General features: G+C 53.3%; 2 protein-coding genes across 4 annotated transcripts in view; one reads left to right on the top strand and one right to left on the bottom strand.

Annotated features, from left to right (window-relative positions):
* Window positions 1-4,309, bottom strand: part of ATL1 (atlastin GTPase 1) — a 32,258-nt gene extending 27,949 nt beyond the window's left edge. The window contains exon 1 of one of the 2 annotated variants that reach the window (XM_055804126.1): window positions 4,090-4,309. In XM_055804126.1, coding sequence (XP_055660101.1) covers window positions 4,090-4,123 — 34 coding nt within the window. In that variant the 5' untranslated portion in view covers window positions 4,124-4,309. The remainder of the gene's footprint in view (window positions 1-4,089) is intronic. The other variant, XM_055804133.1, reaches the window with a different exon arrangement.
* A 9,531-nt stretch (window positions 4,310-13,840) lies between these two features.
* Window positions 13,841-16,121, top strand: part of MAP4K5 (mitogen-activated protein kinase kinase kinase kinase 5) — a 72,591-nt gene continuing 70,310 nt past the window's right edge. The window contains exons 1-2 of one of the 2 annotated variants that reach the window (XM_055805243.1): window positions 13,841-14,083; window positions 14,407-14,609. In XM_055805243.1, the coding sequence (XP_055661218.1) occupies window positions 14,502-14,609 (108 nt within the window). In that variant the 5' untranslated portion in view covers window positions 13,841-14,083; window positions 14,407-14,501. The remainder of the gene's footprint in view (window positions 14,084-14,406; window positions 14,610-16,121) is intronic. The other variant, XM_055805237.1, reaches the window with a different exon arrangement.

A 16,121-nucleotide genomic window follows, 5' to 3' on the forward strand; every position in this document is an offset into this window, starting at 1 on the left:
TATACAGAGAGAGAGCCCTTTAAAACGTTTTACTGGCTCGGCTGAATTCAGCACCTTCTCTGGAGCCCCTACCCCATTTTGGGAAATTTGTGTGCAGTTACTTTATTGCTGTAACACCTAATCTTCCCTCAGCTGATAGCAAATGTGAGCGCTTCTGGCAGCAACAAAGGAGTGTGGGGGGGTCTCTTGAGTGAAGTGATTTTTGGAGGTAATCCATGGGACATCTTGTGCCTCCCAGAGCGTGACAATACCTGCACCAGGGCTCACTCTCCTGCTGGAGAATGTTTCAGTCAATGATGCAGGGGAGTTAACATAAGGCCCGCTGCCTATGAACATCACCCAGGCCCTAAACAACATTTACATGTCCTGCTTCCCACCCACAACCAACTCCAAGCGCTGCTTCCCTCTTCCATTAATCAGGCAGGCAGCCAACGCCGAAGCTTCTCAAGGCATGGAGCATGACAAGGGCACCATGTCACCACTGCGAGGCAGCCTCAGGGCACCTCGGTTCTTCCCCCCAAAAGGGGAAAGGCAGGCTGATCTCACTCCTGCTCATCTTGCAGCGGGTCAGACCATGCTATTCAAATTCTTGGTACAATGCTGCTGCCTCAAAACCAACGGCACAATGACCAAGTACCATATTTAGCTTGCAATTGTTGTCTTGTCTCTTCTTTCAAGTCCCAACACTCCATTTTCTTTTCTCATTTACACACTAGTAATTTGGTTGTGAATCTTCTCATATCTAGTGGCTTTTTGTGTAAAGGCCCATCTGTCTGAAACATCTCAGCTTTCACTTTTCAGGAGGTTCCCAGCATTCAGAGTCACAAAGAAAAGCCAGTAAGTGGAATGTGAATACCTACCATAAAAGGTCAGAAACCAAATAACAAACAGAAGGGATGTCAGCCTATCAGTTGGAAAAAAAAAAAAAAACCAAAAAAAAGGACTACCAAAACCATCCTTTTTTTCTTTCCAGTTTAACCCATTGCTGTGCAGTCTGAAAGTGTGGTGTTGGTGATCTCAGCCTGGCCTGCGCTGGAGAGGAGTCTCTTCTCCCTGAAGTTGCTTGGCCATTCCTGACAATCAGGCCCCTTTCGGAGCTCTCATAGATCTTACATTCAGTTTGAAAATCCTGACCAAGAAGTATATATAAACTTCTGTAATCCCTTTTATGGCTTTAAGACCGAATTCTTGACGAGTGGGTCATTCCAATTACAACACGGGCCATGACAGGAAACATGAGAGATTTCACACAATTTGTTCCAGCCTGTGCTGTTTAAATGAGTGACTGGGAGCAGAGTTCTCTAATGCCTTTAGCGTACCAGGGTGAGCAGGCTGCTGAGCATCTGCAACTGCAAAGCATGAAGAATTTCAGAAAAAAAATCAGTGTAATCCACTACAAGCCTTCATTGAGTTGGCTGGACTTCACCATGCCAATCAGGATTTAGACTAACGATCCTTATTTTGGGAAGCACAGGGTCCCAAGAAACTATATGTGATTTGTTCATCTCAGCTCCCTCAGCCATTCATCCAGCAACTAGCAGCCGTTGTGATGTCTATGCACCACTTAGCACATTCGGTAAGAGCGCCTTAAATGATGCATAACCTTATTCTGACCTTCTGCCCAGGGCTAAATCCTACGCTTGATGCATTACATGCCCCTACACAAAATGTACATATGTGACAGTAACCCAGCTTTAACAGCTGACCAGGGGCAATTTCTTCTGGGTGCCATGCACACACTGACCCTAATTTGCTCTGTGATCTTTAAAAAAGCAAATTATTTTTATGAAACAAAGGAGGAAGGTTGCACTAAGCAGTTGCCTGTTTTCAGGCCTGATTAACCAGAGAGTAACTAGGACAAAGTTTGATCCGTTTCAAAATAGCATAATATTTTTAATGACCCATAAGCCCACTTTTAGAACATAGCAAGGACTTTCTACTTTCTGCCTTAGTTTGAGTAAAAGCCTGAAACTCCTCCTTTGCCAGCTACGCTGAAAAATGTAGCAGCAGCAGAGTCACCCCACAGACTGATGTCACCAGACAATGCTGCAGTCACTGGATGTAAACACATCTTTCAGGGCAATGTGGTTCTGCTGTATAAATGCACACTTTTATTAAAGCGAGCGCTTTTTTCACTTTTTTTTTTTAACCCTAGTAAAAAATACAGGCATTTTCTCTCTAATTTATTACTTGCAATGTCAACCAGCCTGACAAATTGTCAGGAAATCATTCTAGGAATAGGTAAACCCCTGTAGAAGATAGCGTATGATTTTGACCTGTGGATGCATTGCAGCAGAAGGCAGCTGATCCCACAGAGACCCACTTGGACCCATGGATGGTTCCAGATTCTTGCAAAACTTACAGAGAATCTAAGGAAGAGTTCATCCAGTCAGTGACACATCACATTTCACTCGAGTACAGCTTCGCAGCATATTTCAAATGAGGATGTGCTTAATTGTCTTGCTGGACCCAAGGCTGTACTTTCCAAGATGATGTTTTCTCCGTTTATATCCGCTTCAGCATCATTTGCATTTTCTTCTCTTGCTATCGAGATCTGACGGGAAAGCACCAGCGCATGTACGTGTGTGCCATACTCAACACGCACAGAGACAGGACTGACAGCTCTGCGAGACAAAGCTGAGAATCTCCGCACATTCACTGAGAAGTTTTCCCTCCAGTTTACCCAAGGGTCTAACGACCTTCGTCAAGAGTCGCACTTAAAAATGGTACCGATCGAATGAGCGCTGCTCATTTCCCCCCCCCCCCGCTCTCTCGCAAAAAGACCACCACCCGCTCCGCTTACTCAAACCACACGCTCCGTTATCTCAACGCTTCCGCACACACGTCCCCGAACTGTTAATCATTACCATGGGAAATACTACACTCATCTATTCAAATTAGAACTTAATTTGTGTAATCTAAACATCACCGCCTAGCTCACCTGCTCTGCCTGACTAGACGGGATAACCGCGAGCACCGATGAGTTCACACGGAGTAACTCCAGGGAAAGGACAAATTACACTCCTCAGCAGCCTCGACTAACGGCAAACGGCGTATAAACCCTGATTTCCTACAGAACGGGCAGCACAGCCGGTGCAGCCCTGGGGCGCAGGGTGCAGCAGGCCGGGCTGCAGTGGGTGCAGGGCAGCAGGAGCCCCGCGCCCGGCCGCCGCAGCCCGCAGCCCACCCGTGGGCCCAGTGGGGCGCCGGTGGTGGCCCCGGCCCGCCGCAGGTGGCTGCAGAGCCGGGAAGGGAGCCCTGCGGGGAGACACGGCTGAACCCCGCTGCCTGGGACCCCGCTCGGCCCCCGGCCACGCTGCCCCCGGCTCCCCCCGGCTGTGCTGGGGGGTGTGAAGGGATGGGTTTAGAATGGCCCCGCTCCGAGGGGGCTGACACGCCAGCAAGCCCGGCAGCCCCCGGAGATTGTGGGACACCCTCCGCAGGAGCGACCTGCCGGGGAAGGCCGGCGGCTCCGAGGCAGACGGGTGTCCCGCCGAGGCGGGGCGGTGGCTGAGGTGACAAGCCCCGTCCGCAGCGGGGCTGCGGGCAGCTGGGGGCGCCGGGCCGGGGCAGGCCGGCGGGGAGCCGGGGCGGCCGAAGGGGCTCCCCGCGGAGGCGGCCGCCGGCCCCGTGTGGGCGCAGGGCCCCGCGCACGCCAGGCCGAGGGCGGCGGCGCGCCAGGGGGCGCCTGGCCCGCCCAGCACGGCACCACCGGCACCCCGGGCCCCGACCCCCGGCGCCGCCGCCCGCCGGCGGCAGGGGAGGGGCAGGCGGGCGCCAGCGGCTCCAGACCCCAGAAGGCGGGGGCGGTGCGAGATGCCCGTCCAGCGCCGCGGAAGGAGCGGCCCGCCGCTGCCACGGCCCCCTCCCGGGGCCGCCGAGCCCCCCGCCGCCGCCCCGCCCCGGCGGCCCGGGCCCAGGCGGGTCCGGGCGCGCCCCCCGCCCCGGCCGCCCCAGCGTGGAGCGGGCCGCGGGCCGCCGCAGGCCCGGCATTGTTCACGGCCGCGGGGCGCGCCCGCCCCGCCCGGGCTCGCTCCCCCCCCCTCCGACCCTTCCCCGGGGGCCGCCCCAGCGTCCCCCGCCGCCTACCCCAGCTGCTCCTGTCCCGGCGGTTCCGGGCCATGGCGGGGCGCGGGGCTGCCCGGGCCGCGGCGGCTGCGGGAGGCTCCGTGCGCGCTCCGAGCCGCGCTGCGTCTGGCGCGGCTGCCGCGGTGGCGCGGGGCGGGCGGGGGAGCCGGCAGCAGCATCCCCGCCCGCCGCTACGGCGTGGCACGGCGCGGCACGGCGCGGCACGGCACGGCGGCCCGCCGCCCCTGGGGCACCCGCCCCCGCCGCACACGGGTGTCCGCGCTCAGGGCAGCCACGTGTGGGGCTTCTGGCAGGGACGGCCGTGGGTTGGGCGGGGGTACATCCAGGGGAACCCACTTGCCGGGGTAGCCGCACCCAGAGGTGCCCCCGCACCCGGGACATGCGGCACTGTCATGGGCATCCACTCACGGGGTCGTGGGGGGCACCCAGCACAGCCAGGAGGCACCCACACCCTGGGTTACTCCAACCAGGGCACTGGGGTCATGGGGGGGTAGCCACATGGCGGGCACCCACACCTGGGGGCACACTTACGGGTGTCCACCCGCAGAAGGCATGCCCACCTGCAGCACCAGGTTCATCTGGGGCACCCCCATGGGCACCCCGCCGTGGGGAGGCACTGGGCACACAGCTCCCCACTCAGCCTGCCCAGCGTGGGATGGGCTGGGGCTCACACATCACCCACACACCTTCCCGGGCGGGCACAGGCACAAATACCAACCCCACACACCGCCCGGGCTGGCATCACCCACAGGCACAGAGCACCCAGGTGGGACAGGCACCCCAAAGCGGAGCCATGCACCACAGCTCGTGCACACACAGAGCTCAGACACACTGTGTACCCTTCCGGGGGCATGTGGCAAGCGCACAGGTTCACATGGGCTGAGAAAACACCAGTGGCTCGGCCAGCTCCTGCCCCCCTGGTTCTGGCTGTGCCGGCAGCACCAGACATGTGCTGCACATGTAAAGATGCAGTGCGACGATCCAGGCTTGGGCACCCCTGGGGAAGATCCAGCTGCAGCACAATGGATAACATGCACCTTCCCTCCAGATTCCCTCTACCAGCAAGGGCTTGTCCCCTCATATTTGGGATCGATTCGGTGCTCTGCCACATGAGACCATGACTCAACCGGAGTGCACGGGAGCACCCGGGTGCGAATTGCCTGGGAGCAGGGGTGCTGGCCCTGTGCCCCAGCTGCCCTGAGGTGCCCCTTGCACCCTCAGCCAAAACATCCCACCTGGAGGGACAAAGGGAGGATGTTCTGTTTTCTTTTTCTTTGCCTTCCCACGTTCTCCTGCCAGCTGCAGCCTCCCAGGCCTGCATTTATTGTGCAAACCCAGGAAAAGTGTGGAAGCCCTTCGCGACGCCAGCTCCAGAAGAGCTCACCCACTGCCACCCACACCGCGCGGACCAGCACGTGGGTGAGCATCTGGTCCTCAGCTGGTGCTTGCCCAGGCTTTTGATGCCAACAAGCTGCTGGAGTTGACCTGTCTCTGAAGCCGCAGCATCGTGCTGCTCTTCAGAAGAAGCATGGCATAGCGCTCAAGGAACAACTGAACAAACTTGAAATGTGGCAGTCACCGGAGGATTATACAGGCCAAAATTTGGAAGGATGGGAAGGGAACTGAGCCCCAGACTGTATCTGCAAGAGGAGATTTTGGGAGAGTGCTGCTTGTTTTTGCACGGTGGCCTGCGACCGCTGCACAAACCCAATGGCCATCCAGCTTCGTTGGATACACAGGAACCTGCAGGATCCGCTCTTCATTTTTGAAAGTGGGAAGAACATTCAAAAGCAAACCAGTTTTCAGTTCCAGGCAACTCATCCATGCCAAAGCCATGTGTTGTTGTGCTCCCATTGATATGCTGATACTTAATTTGTAAATGCCTTCTCCGATACTTGGTGACTGCCTCCCCTTGGCTTCATCCCTGTGTTTACAGCTTAGGAGTGAAACATATAATTTCAGCTCGGTGAAGTGCCGGCTCACGTGGCAGGCAGCTGAATCCTTCTGCCCGTGGCTGCTGGGCACTGTGACCGCGACAAGCTCAGCCTCTCGTGGTCTTTGCAGAAGCTCCCTTGCCATTTTTATAAATAATCCCTGAAATTGCATGTGCCGGTTGCTGCTTTGAAGCAGCGGAGAAGCGATTGGCATTGTGAGGGGGGATTTCTTACACTGGAGATTGTCAGGGGGGTTCAAATAGGTTGAAAGAGGAGATTAAAAGAAAAGCAGCTGGGAAACGGAGAGGAAAAAAAAAAAAAGAGCATGGAAGAGATCTGTTAATTTGAAAGTCTAATTAAACTGAGATGGGCTCAGGTCCTGTTTTTCTCGTTCCCTTTGAGAACTGCTGCTTAGGTCAAGCTTGTGCTGCCCCATTTACTGGCCTTTTTTCCCTTTCTTTTTCCATGATGACACACGGTATCAAAATGAAAGTGGAGAGGTTTGATCCTGTACTGTGCCACAGGGATTGTCTGCATGAACTCCCAAGGCCTTTTCCTGCATTATTTCCTGTGATCCCAAGTTAGAGGGTTTTGCAGATAATTATTTTTCAGGGAATGACTCAGCACTGGTTCATTTTCACCCACTACCCATCCCTTTGCTTCACCGATTCATCCTTCCATTATTTTTCCATTTGCAAACAGCCCTTCCTAGGAAGCATCCTTACGTTCTCGCTGCCCAAGTGGCCAGATCACAAAGAGCAGGTGCGCTGAACAGGGACTCAGTGGAAGGATTCTTGAGGAAAAAAGTCCTAAATGGGTGAAACGCAAAAAGAGAAAATACCCTGCAGAAAGAAACCACAGCCGGGGGGTCCTGAAGCTGGTGTGCCAGGAGATACAGTGCTGAAAACACCCCAGAATTAGGAGAGAACCTGGATTTAAATCCATCTTGAGTCCCACTCACACAGTTTGCAGGAGCGGTTTCGTAATTCACCTTGATTCGACTGGCCCACTTACCCAGGCAGCATTTACAGTTCCTTTTCATATCCCCAGTCCTTCGCAAACAGAAACCAGCTGCGTTGTGCAATACTTATGTAAGAGGTGGGAAAGGGACGCTACAAAATCTCTGCTCTTTCTCAGGTACCACCAAGTACTCGCCGGGGCTTGCTGCTGAGGGAAACCATGCCATCCGTGTGAGTTTTCTTTGCTGTGACACAGACAAGGTGCTGTCTTAACCCCAAGTGACAGATCTGTTTGTATGGTGGTTATACAAGGTTCTTGAATATGTTCGTTTCTTCCCTGCGGTTATTATTATCACTTCTGCCTTCTCGGTCTTTACTCTCTCACTGCTTCTGCTTGACTGCATGGGAAAGTAAAAGGAATAGAGATCTCAACTGTGTTTGAAGAGCATTGCAAGGGGATGTCTCCCAAGCAGTTACGCTCTGCAACATTGATTTGTCATTGCCGTTTTAATTTCTGTGCCCCTATTCTTGGGGTAAGAGGCCACAATTCCTCACAAACACCAAAAAGTGATAAACCAGCATCAGCGTTTTCCCTGCTCTTCTGGAAAGCTGAAGCTTTCCTAACATCTTCCTGGTTTTCTCTTACTGAAATATTTTTAAGTGAAGCAGATCTTTGTTGCTTAGGAAATCCTTCTATTCCTGCTGTTCCTATTTCTCACCCTGAACGGGGCGTTATGATCGCCTACATTTAGATGGGGCTTGCAGCCAAAGGAATTATCTTTGCTTCTTCTGTAAACATGATTGCACACTATGGCTGTAACAGAGCCATCATATTTCACTCATGGAGCAGACAGAATTTCAGCAGCTAATTAAATGACTTGTTTAATCAGCCTTTGTGAAGATCCTTCCTTCTGGAAGATGCTCTGTAAAGTGAAGGAACTACTGAAGAATACAAAAAGCCCAAAACTTCAACCAAAGCAGCTGCAGCATGCGTTCAGACACGGGCCTGGTTTTTACTTCGGGGGCTGCCATTGCACCGCCTGGGTCTGGTCAGCGCTCAGCACCGAAATGACGAGATATTGCAGAAGTCCAGCAAAAAATGCAACTTTTCTCATCTGAGTTAGACTGTTTAGGCCGGTTTCCAGTAGGTTCCTCAGCACCAAACAGCATCCTCAGGACTCTGGCAAGGTTTTGCTGGATTTGAATAAAATACCCCACTCTCAGCTGTGGGTTCAGACAATTTCGCGGACCCAGCTGCACGTGCCTCAGTGCTGTATCTGGAGCCTCACCGCTTGCTCGCAGCCCCAGGTTATTCCTTTCTGTCCCAAGCACTGAGGCACACCAGCATTGCAGGACTAACCACAACCTTCCGAGATTTTTCTTCCTTCCTCTCTTTTCTCTTTACAGGTCAGTAAGATCTCTTCTAAGCCCAGCTTCCCACCTATGCCTGATATTAGTTTTAATTTGTTCTTTCTCCCCTGTACTGACAGGCAAATAGACACTATATTCAAAACATCTTTCCTCGGCAGTCTCTCTCTCTTTTTTTTTTTTTTTTTTTTTTTGCAACGTGGCTTTAGTGAGTCCAAGCCAAAACCTGTGTGTGCCAAGTCTGATTGTAGGATTTCCCCCTGAAGATACACCTCATCCAGGGAAAGGGTTCCAGCTCCTTTTCCATCTTGGCAGAAACAACCAAATCACCTGCCTGCATGATTCAGCAAGATATTTGCAATATGTTCCAGCCAGGTTTGTGCACCTGGAAACAGGGGGAGCAGCCAGGTTTCCCTGCAGTACTCTGAAGTCCCCTTGTTGATGCTGCTTTTAATTGAACAGTCTCCTGCATCCTCGTGCTGAGCGGTTACTGTTGGCGGAGCTGCCTGCTTCACCTCTGCCCTCCCGCACGTGCACGTGGGAGGGAACATCCAGCTGGTTTCCTTCCTTTGAATGCAAACAGCACAATCAGCTGCAAAGTCTCCTGAGAGACAGCTACGTAAACAGGGTGACACAAAAATAATGTATAGCCACTAGCGCTCCTGTTCCTTCCGTGAAAAACAAACCCTTGCACAAGGGCCTCAGTTAAAGCTGGCATGAGGGTCTGAGCTGTGGTTTTATTTCATTCTGCTCCTGCAAGGGAGCCAGGTCTCCTGACAGCCTGAAAAAAGGTTTTGGTCCATTCCCAGAGCATCTCAACAACGATGCTGGAGAGATCCTCAATCTATGGGAGACTGATGCCTTCTGGAGCAAGTGAATTCCCATGCTAGCGTCTAACAGGCCTGGATGCCATCTCCTCCTTCTTCTCTTCCCCAAGGCTGCTCCCTTGGCTGATTCCTTGCATCCGTTTTTCCAAGACCTCTCCCTCTTTCTGTTTTTGCCACAGAAATAGCATGCTCCTTTCATCAGAGCCCCTTTACCCAAGCTCTTTTTTTTTTTCCAGGCATCGTTTGTGCTTGTCATCATGTGCCCACAGCAACTGCCATCCCACCTGTCCCAAAGGACCATTTTAGCAGTGAGGGACTGGTAGGGACCCTGTGAAACCTGCCCTATCCCTCTTATTCTGGGTCCCACTAGCAGAGCTCAGCAGGCAGGTAAAGCAGCATTAACAGCACCGAGAGCTGCTGAGGTGATGCTGAAAAGCTTTAGTATGTTCAGCATCCTGCCTGTCACAGGCAGAATGGGACCCAAGGGCAGGAGGCTGCCAGCAGAGAGCCTGGAAAAAGCTTCTCTGTGGGCCCCTCGCTCATGGCCGTGGGGAGACGGGGTGTAGCCACAGTGTGTGTTTCATCATGGAGGAAAACCAGCCTGAAAAACCCAAACCACAAACTTTGGGGAAAAAAAGCTACATCTTGAATCATAGGGAAGATGCGGCAGCATTTCTTGAGAGCATACTCTGTCTCCTCAACAACAAAGTTTGATGCAAAATACAGTGTATTGCAGGAATCAATGAAGGGGAAAAGCTGCAGGTCCTCTGGTTGATTCATGCAGCTGATCTATTTTATTATTCAAACACACAACAAACGTGAAGCAATCTCACAGAGTGGTTTTGAGCACCTTCCACGTGAGATTGTTAGACTATGTGAAATTAAAGACATTTTAGCAGTTTGATAAAAACTAGGGCTGAAGTACTTTTCCTTCCTGCTGCTGTTTCATAGCTCAGAGTTCCTCGTTTGAAAACGAACATGCATTCACACACACAGCACATTCTGCTGCTTTTAAAATGACCTTTATTATATTGTTCAGTTAGAAATTTCTACAGTTTTGCATCTACCATTACCAGATGAATCTCGATGTCTCATTAAAAAAAATCTTGGCTGTTCTTCCTCTCAAGACTACAATGCAAACAGATTACATTCTCTGATCCTACATAAGGCCTGATGTAAAACCACTTAACATTCCTTTTAAGGTTGGGACCCATTCAGAGGAGAGATGCTGCATAAAAGCACATTCCTTAACACGCTTGACCAGAAAAGCAACGTGGTCTAGGGTGGAAAATGCAGAGTGGGAATCAGCGGGTGCTCAAGTGGACGTGCCTGGCAGCGTACGGTGTCCAGCCATACCTTGCACCATACGCCTTGCACAGCTCGTTTACCTCCATTTTTCTAATCATGAAATGGTGATAGTAATACAGTCCTGGTGCTGCTTTTATTTACTTACGTATGTTTTCCAGTAGGGCTTCCAACAGGGACTGAGACCCAGCCGGGGGAAGGAGGACTGAAGCTCAGATCACAAGGCAGGCTCTGAGAGCTCACGCTTCACCACTGTCGATACTGGATGGGAAACTACACCTCCAGGCGGGAAGGGAAACTTAACCCAGCAAGGACAAAATAGTGGTCAATGCAGGAGCCTTTGCATTAAATTGCAGTCGTTGGACAGCCCTTGGATCTGTAAGACGTTCTAGAAGGCCAAGTCTTAATGCACCATCTGCTACTGGAAAATGAAATGGCCTCTTTCCTGTGCTGTCATCTGATGGCTTGTCAAGAGCAGCAAATCAGTAGAGTGAAAAGTGGCATTCGAACCCTTAGCCAAGGAAGAGAAAAGAAAAAGGACACAAACAGCTCGGTATCAGGAGTGCAGGAAGCTAATTTATGGGGGGAGAGGTAATTGTTTTGTTAAAAATCACTTGAGGAAATACAGCTCCCTAATGGGAGCTCCCTAATAGTTTCTTCTTTATTTGCTGGGTGTTCAGGAAAACTTAACATATTTATGTTGGAGAGAACATACAGGATGCAGAAGCCTTTCAGAGCACAAGGGGAAATTAAATGCGTATCTCTTTCAGTTAGCAGTGCTGTGCTCCCCTGTTTCTCTGGAAGCAGGACCGTTCATATTTTTTTGCAGCCTGCTTCTGACACACACATTTTCAAATAAACTCATAAATAAAACCCCAGTGAAATCAAATGCCACTATGCAACTCCCAAGAGTCTGCATATGCTGTCTTTCAGTTTAACCTAAAGCAACATGCTGATCCTAATGAGTTATGCTATAGAGCCTATGTTTTGAAGGAAAAGCTTATGCAATCAACACCGCTGTTCCAGGTACTTGCATGTGGGATTTCTAAATGTGCTGGAGTAAGCTTAAAACCCAGGCTCCATTTTAAACTGAATCAGTACCCAGCTACTTTGTCGATAGACTATATTGGACCTGCATGGGCTGTCTGGCTGCCAAAGAGGCAGAATCTGTTCTTAAATAACCAATCCAGTACCACAGAGACTTGTACATCTGGCATCCATTTAATTTTTTTCTACCTAGCTTTTGCAAACGTATTTCCTGCGTTGAGTATGTGGTATTTTTTGCGCCTAGAAAATCACACCTCTTTTTAGGCCTTAATGATTTTACATGCAGTGAATACTACTGCTAATTCCAGCATTCCTCTGCTCCATATCCCCACCTTTGGGTTTCTTGAATTGTTTAGCACTCATTTGAGAGACCATAGGTGAGTTTTGCAGAGAGTTTTGCCTGCTTTGTTGAAAATAATTGTTCTCCAAAGAGGGAAAGGCAGATACAAAATACTTTCCATCTTGCAGTTTCACAGAAGCTTTCTTTGACTTTAGGAGCCCGAGGAGACAAGTCCCAACAAGTCCCAGTTAATTCTAGTGTGACTATCACGGAGCTGACTGCCCACAAAGCTAAATACCGGGGTGCTTGATTAGCCCGCGGGAAGGATTACGTGATGCGGCTGCAGGGTTGCAATCCAGACTGTAAAGGATAAGACTCACTGACCCAGGGAGTCCTGCATAGCCCGTGTCCCTGTTGTCCCCAGCTGGTACATCCTCCTCCTCCTCCTCTTCTTCCTCCTCTCACACCTCACAGCGTCTCTGGGGGCAGGTCAGCCTCCGGCACCCAGCTCAGTTTTGCTGTGGCAGCTGCGATAACCCTACCAGGACGTACACAAAAGAAGAGCTTCAGTGTGTGAGGTGGAAAGCTCATCCTGGTGTTTGGCAGACACATACACGGATATAAATATGTTATGTATATGTGATATAGGCAAGCTGCGGGCTTTCCTCCTGCCTCAAACCGAGGGGCACAGGCCAACAGCCTTGCCTACCCCCACACTTGTCTCCCCACAGCAAAGACATAGACCTGTTGGAGCAAGTCCAGAGGGGGCCATGAAGATGCTCAGAGGGCTGGGGCACCTCTGCTGTGGAGACAGGCTGGGAGTTGGGGCTGTTCAGCCTGGAGAAGAGAAGGCTGCGGGGGGACCTGACAGCACCTGCCAGTGCCCAAAGGGGCCGACAGGGAAGCTGGGGGGGGGTTTCTTACAGGGGCATGGAGTGACAGGACAAGGGGGAATGGCTTTAAACTGAAAGACGGGAGATTCAGAGTAGATATAAGAGAGAAATTTTTTATTATGAGGGTGATGAGGCACTGGCACAGGTTGCCCATGACCTGCAGAATCAGACTCCACAAACTTATCAGATTGTAAAGTAGGTATGTTTATTCAGCGCTGGGCAGCACCAGGGGTAGTCCCACCAAAGCTGTGCATGCCTGGGGCAACAACTTGCCTCAATTTATACAATCAAATGGTGCGTATACATAAGATTCCCAAATACACCTATACATATTAATAACCTAGCCCCACTTCACATTAAAATTAGTTTCAAGAAGTCATTTCCATAAGTCCTTCCCAACTGCACTTGCATAGTGTCTCTTGGTGGGGGTCATGGGGATGCCCTTGCTCTGAACTTTTTACCTTCTCTCTTCGAACAGACTCAGTTATTCTTGGTCTTTGTCCAAACTATAGAGTTGGTTTTAGCTAGTTCTCATCGTGAACCGTCCTTCAGGAGGAACTGTAGACTCCTTGCTTCAGTTAATTTATACAATAGTAAAACAAAGCATTATTTATCAACAACAATCTAGGTAATCGTTAAGCGATTAGATCTACTAAAATTTCTTTAACCCCTTCCCTCACCCAGATCGGTGGTGGATGTCCGTCCCTGGAAACATTCAAAGCCAGGTTGGACGGGGCTCTGAGCCAGCTGATGGAGTTGAAGATGTCCCCGCTCGCTGCAGGGGGCACGGACTAGATGGCCTGTAAAGGTCCCTTCCCACCCAGCCCACTCCACGGCTCCAGGAGCCCCATGGCGCGGCAGCCCCCAGCTCCCCGGCGTTGCCCCCGGGCCCCCAGCCCGCCCCCAGCCCGGGCAGTGCGGGCTGCCCGGGCAGTGCGGGCTGGCCGAGCCGCGGGGCCACCGCCGCCGGGGCGGAGCGGCCTTGCGGGCCCGGCCCGGGCCGCCGCCGTAGCAGGGCGGTGCAGCGGCGGGCAGCCCCCGGCGGCAGCCACGGTGACACAGGTTTCGCTAACGCCGAGGGCGGCCGGGGCCCGCGGCTGGCGCGGGGCGGGGCGGGGCGGGCGGGGCCGGGGCGGGCAGGGCTGGGCCGGGCCGGGCCGTCGGCCGCGCCGTGGCGCTGCGGCGTCGCGGAGGCCCGCTGCTGCCCCGTCCCGACCCGACCCGACCCGACCCGTCCCGGCTCGGCTCGGCTCGGCTCGGCGGGGCCGGGCGGTGCGTGCGTGGGGGCCGCGGCCGCGGCTGCGGCTGGGGAGGAGCGCTGGGCTGCGGCGGCGGCAGGAGGCGGCGGCGCTCCCTCTCCGGCGGGACAAAGGGCGCGCAGGTAGGAGCCGGCCCGGCCTTGCGGCGGGGCCTGGCTGCGGGCGGGCTGGCGGCTGCCCCGGCCGGCGGCGGGCGGGCCGCGGCGCCTCCTCAGCGCCGGCGGGCCGGGACCTCCCTCGCCACTATGGCCGGGGCGAACGTTCCCCGCCGGGTTCGGCGCTTCCCCGTTGCCGCAGAGACACCCGGGAATCGCTGCGAAGGGCGCTGCCCCCGCCGCCGGGCCGCCAGCGGCCGTGGCAACCGCCCGCTGCCCGCCTTTGTCTCGGCGGCCGCGGCCCAGAGCCCGCCCCGGGAGCCCCCCTCAGCCAGCGCTTTCCGCCGCAGGAGCAGTGGGCCGGCTGCCGCGCTGGGAGGAACCCCGGCCGGCGGGGCGAGGCGGAGAGCGGCCGCTGCTCCTCTTCCCGCGGCGGGGGCTGGAGATGGAGCCGGTGGCGCGGCCGAGCGGGGATATCCTGAGGCGGAACCCGCAGCAGGACTACGAGCTGATCCAGCGAGTGGGCAGCGGCACCTACGGCGATGTCTACAAGGTGAGCGGCGGGGCCGGGCCCGGGGCGGCGGCTGCGGGGGCTCCCCTCGCGGCCCGGGGGCTCCCCTCACGGCCCGGGGCGGCGGCTGCGGGGCTCCCCTCACGGCCGGCCCGGAAAAGGGGGCGCCCCTCAAGGCCTGGGACTCCCTTCGAGGCCTGGAGCAGCGGCTGCAGGGCTCCCCTCACGGCCCGGCCCGGGGCTCCCCTCACGGCCGGGGGCACCCAGCGGGCGGCGGGACAGAGCGGCTCTCAAAAACCTGTGGACTCAGGGTTTCCCTCAGCGTCAGGTTTCCCTCTTTCTCTTTAACGCTTTTATTTAAAAGGATTGACTTCTTGCAAGCATTGAAGGGTCCTGCCTTACCGATCCCCTCAGTGATTTCTTAGAGGTCTCAACTGGTGAATACTGCGGGTGACACTTCTAACTGCTAAGGAAGGGAGAGGAGACCTGTCTGTGCTACCTGCTTCCAGAATGCACCGGTTAGAGCACCTGATTAAAAGGGTGCGAGTTTATCCCTGAGGTTAATAATAGCAGGCAAAAGGCAGAAGCAGATTAAAGCTCTTCCGAAGCTGGAGCGGAGTTACATCTCATGGTAGGGTTACAGCTGCAAATCTGGTGGATGCTCGTGAAACGGTGCATACTGGTGCTCACATCGCCAGAACCACGGCCACGGGAAAGAGAAGGAGCAGGCATGGCGTGTGCCTTTGCCTGCCTCTCTGGGAAGCATGAGTCGTTTCCCCAGACATCAGGGATGCTGGGCAACTTTAGGGGTTGGGTTACTTATAAAGACTGTCTTTGGTAACCAGAGTTTTCAGCCACATGGGAAGCCTCACTGCAATGTTTTACTTTGTAATGCTGTTGAGCGTGTTTAAAATAGACCTGACACAACCAGCTGTAGGAGAAAAGGTGTGTTACTCTGCCACATGAAAGGCAGCAGTAATTGCTCATGCTGGGAGTAGGGCTCTCCGCTAATGTTCAAATTGAAGTTCTATAGATGGATCTTGTTCCCACCACCCCTTTGAAATAGTTACTTATGGCCTCAGGGAGTTATTTTAAAAAGTTTTCATGGTGCATATTTACCTTCCTTTTTTTCTTCCCTTTTTTTGTTTTTGTTTTGTTTTGGGTTTTTTCTCTCCTAGAGTGCTTTGCACAGATCAGTTGACTTCTTTGCTAGGGAATCAAGCTCTAAATCCTTCAAAAGGGCATTTCAGGTTTCGTCAGTCCAAACCTCAGCATACCATGAGCTACTTTGGTTGAGTATGCCTTCACAGTACAGGGCTGCACGACAAGAATTAACTAGCTGTGTTGCAGAGAAGTATTTTGTGTCATCTCTTTGTGGAAAAAGAAATATTCTGCTTCTCGTTATCCTGGTAATTAGTGGAGTGCTGTGCTGACATGTCATACAGCTTCCGGTTCCGGAGCTGGTTTGAATGCATGGCTCTGCTCTTTGCCATGTAAACATATCCCCTTAAAAAAAAAAAACAAACAACCCAAAACAAAACAAAAAAACCCTCA

The sequence above is a fragment of the Falco peregrinus genome, chromosome 1, assembly GCF_023634155.1.
Source record: "Falco peregrinus isolate bFalPer1 chromosome 1, bFalPer1.pri, whole genome shotgun sequence".
NCBI lineage: Eukaryota > Metazoa > Chordata > Aves > Falconiformes > Falconidae > Falco > Falco peregrinus.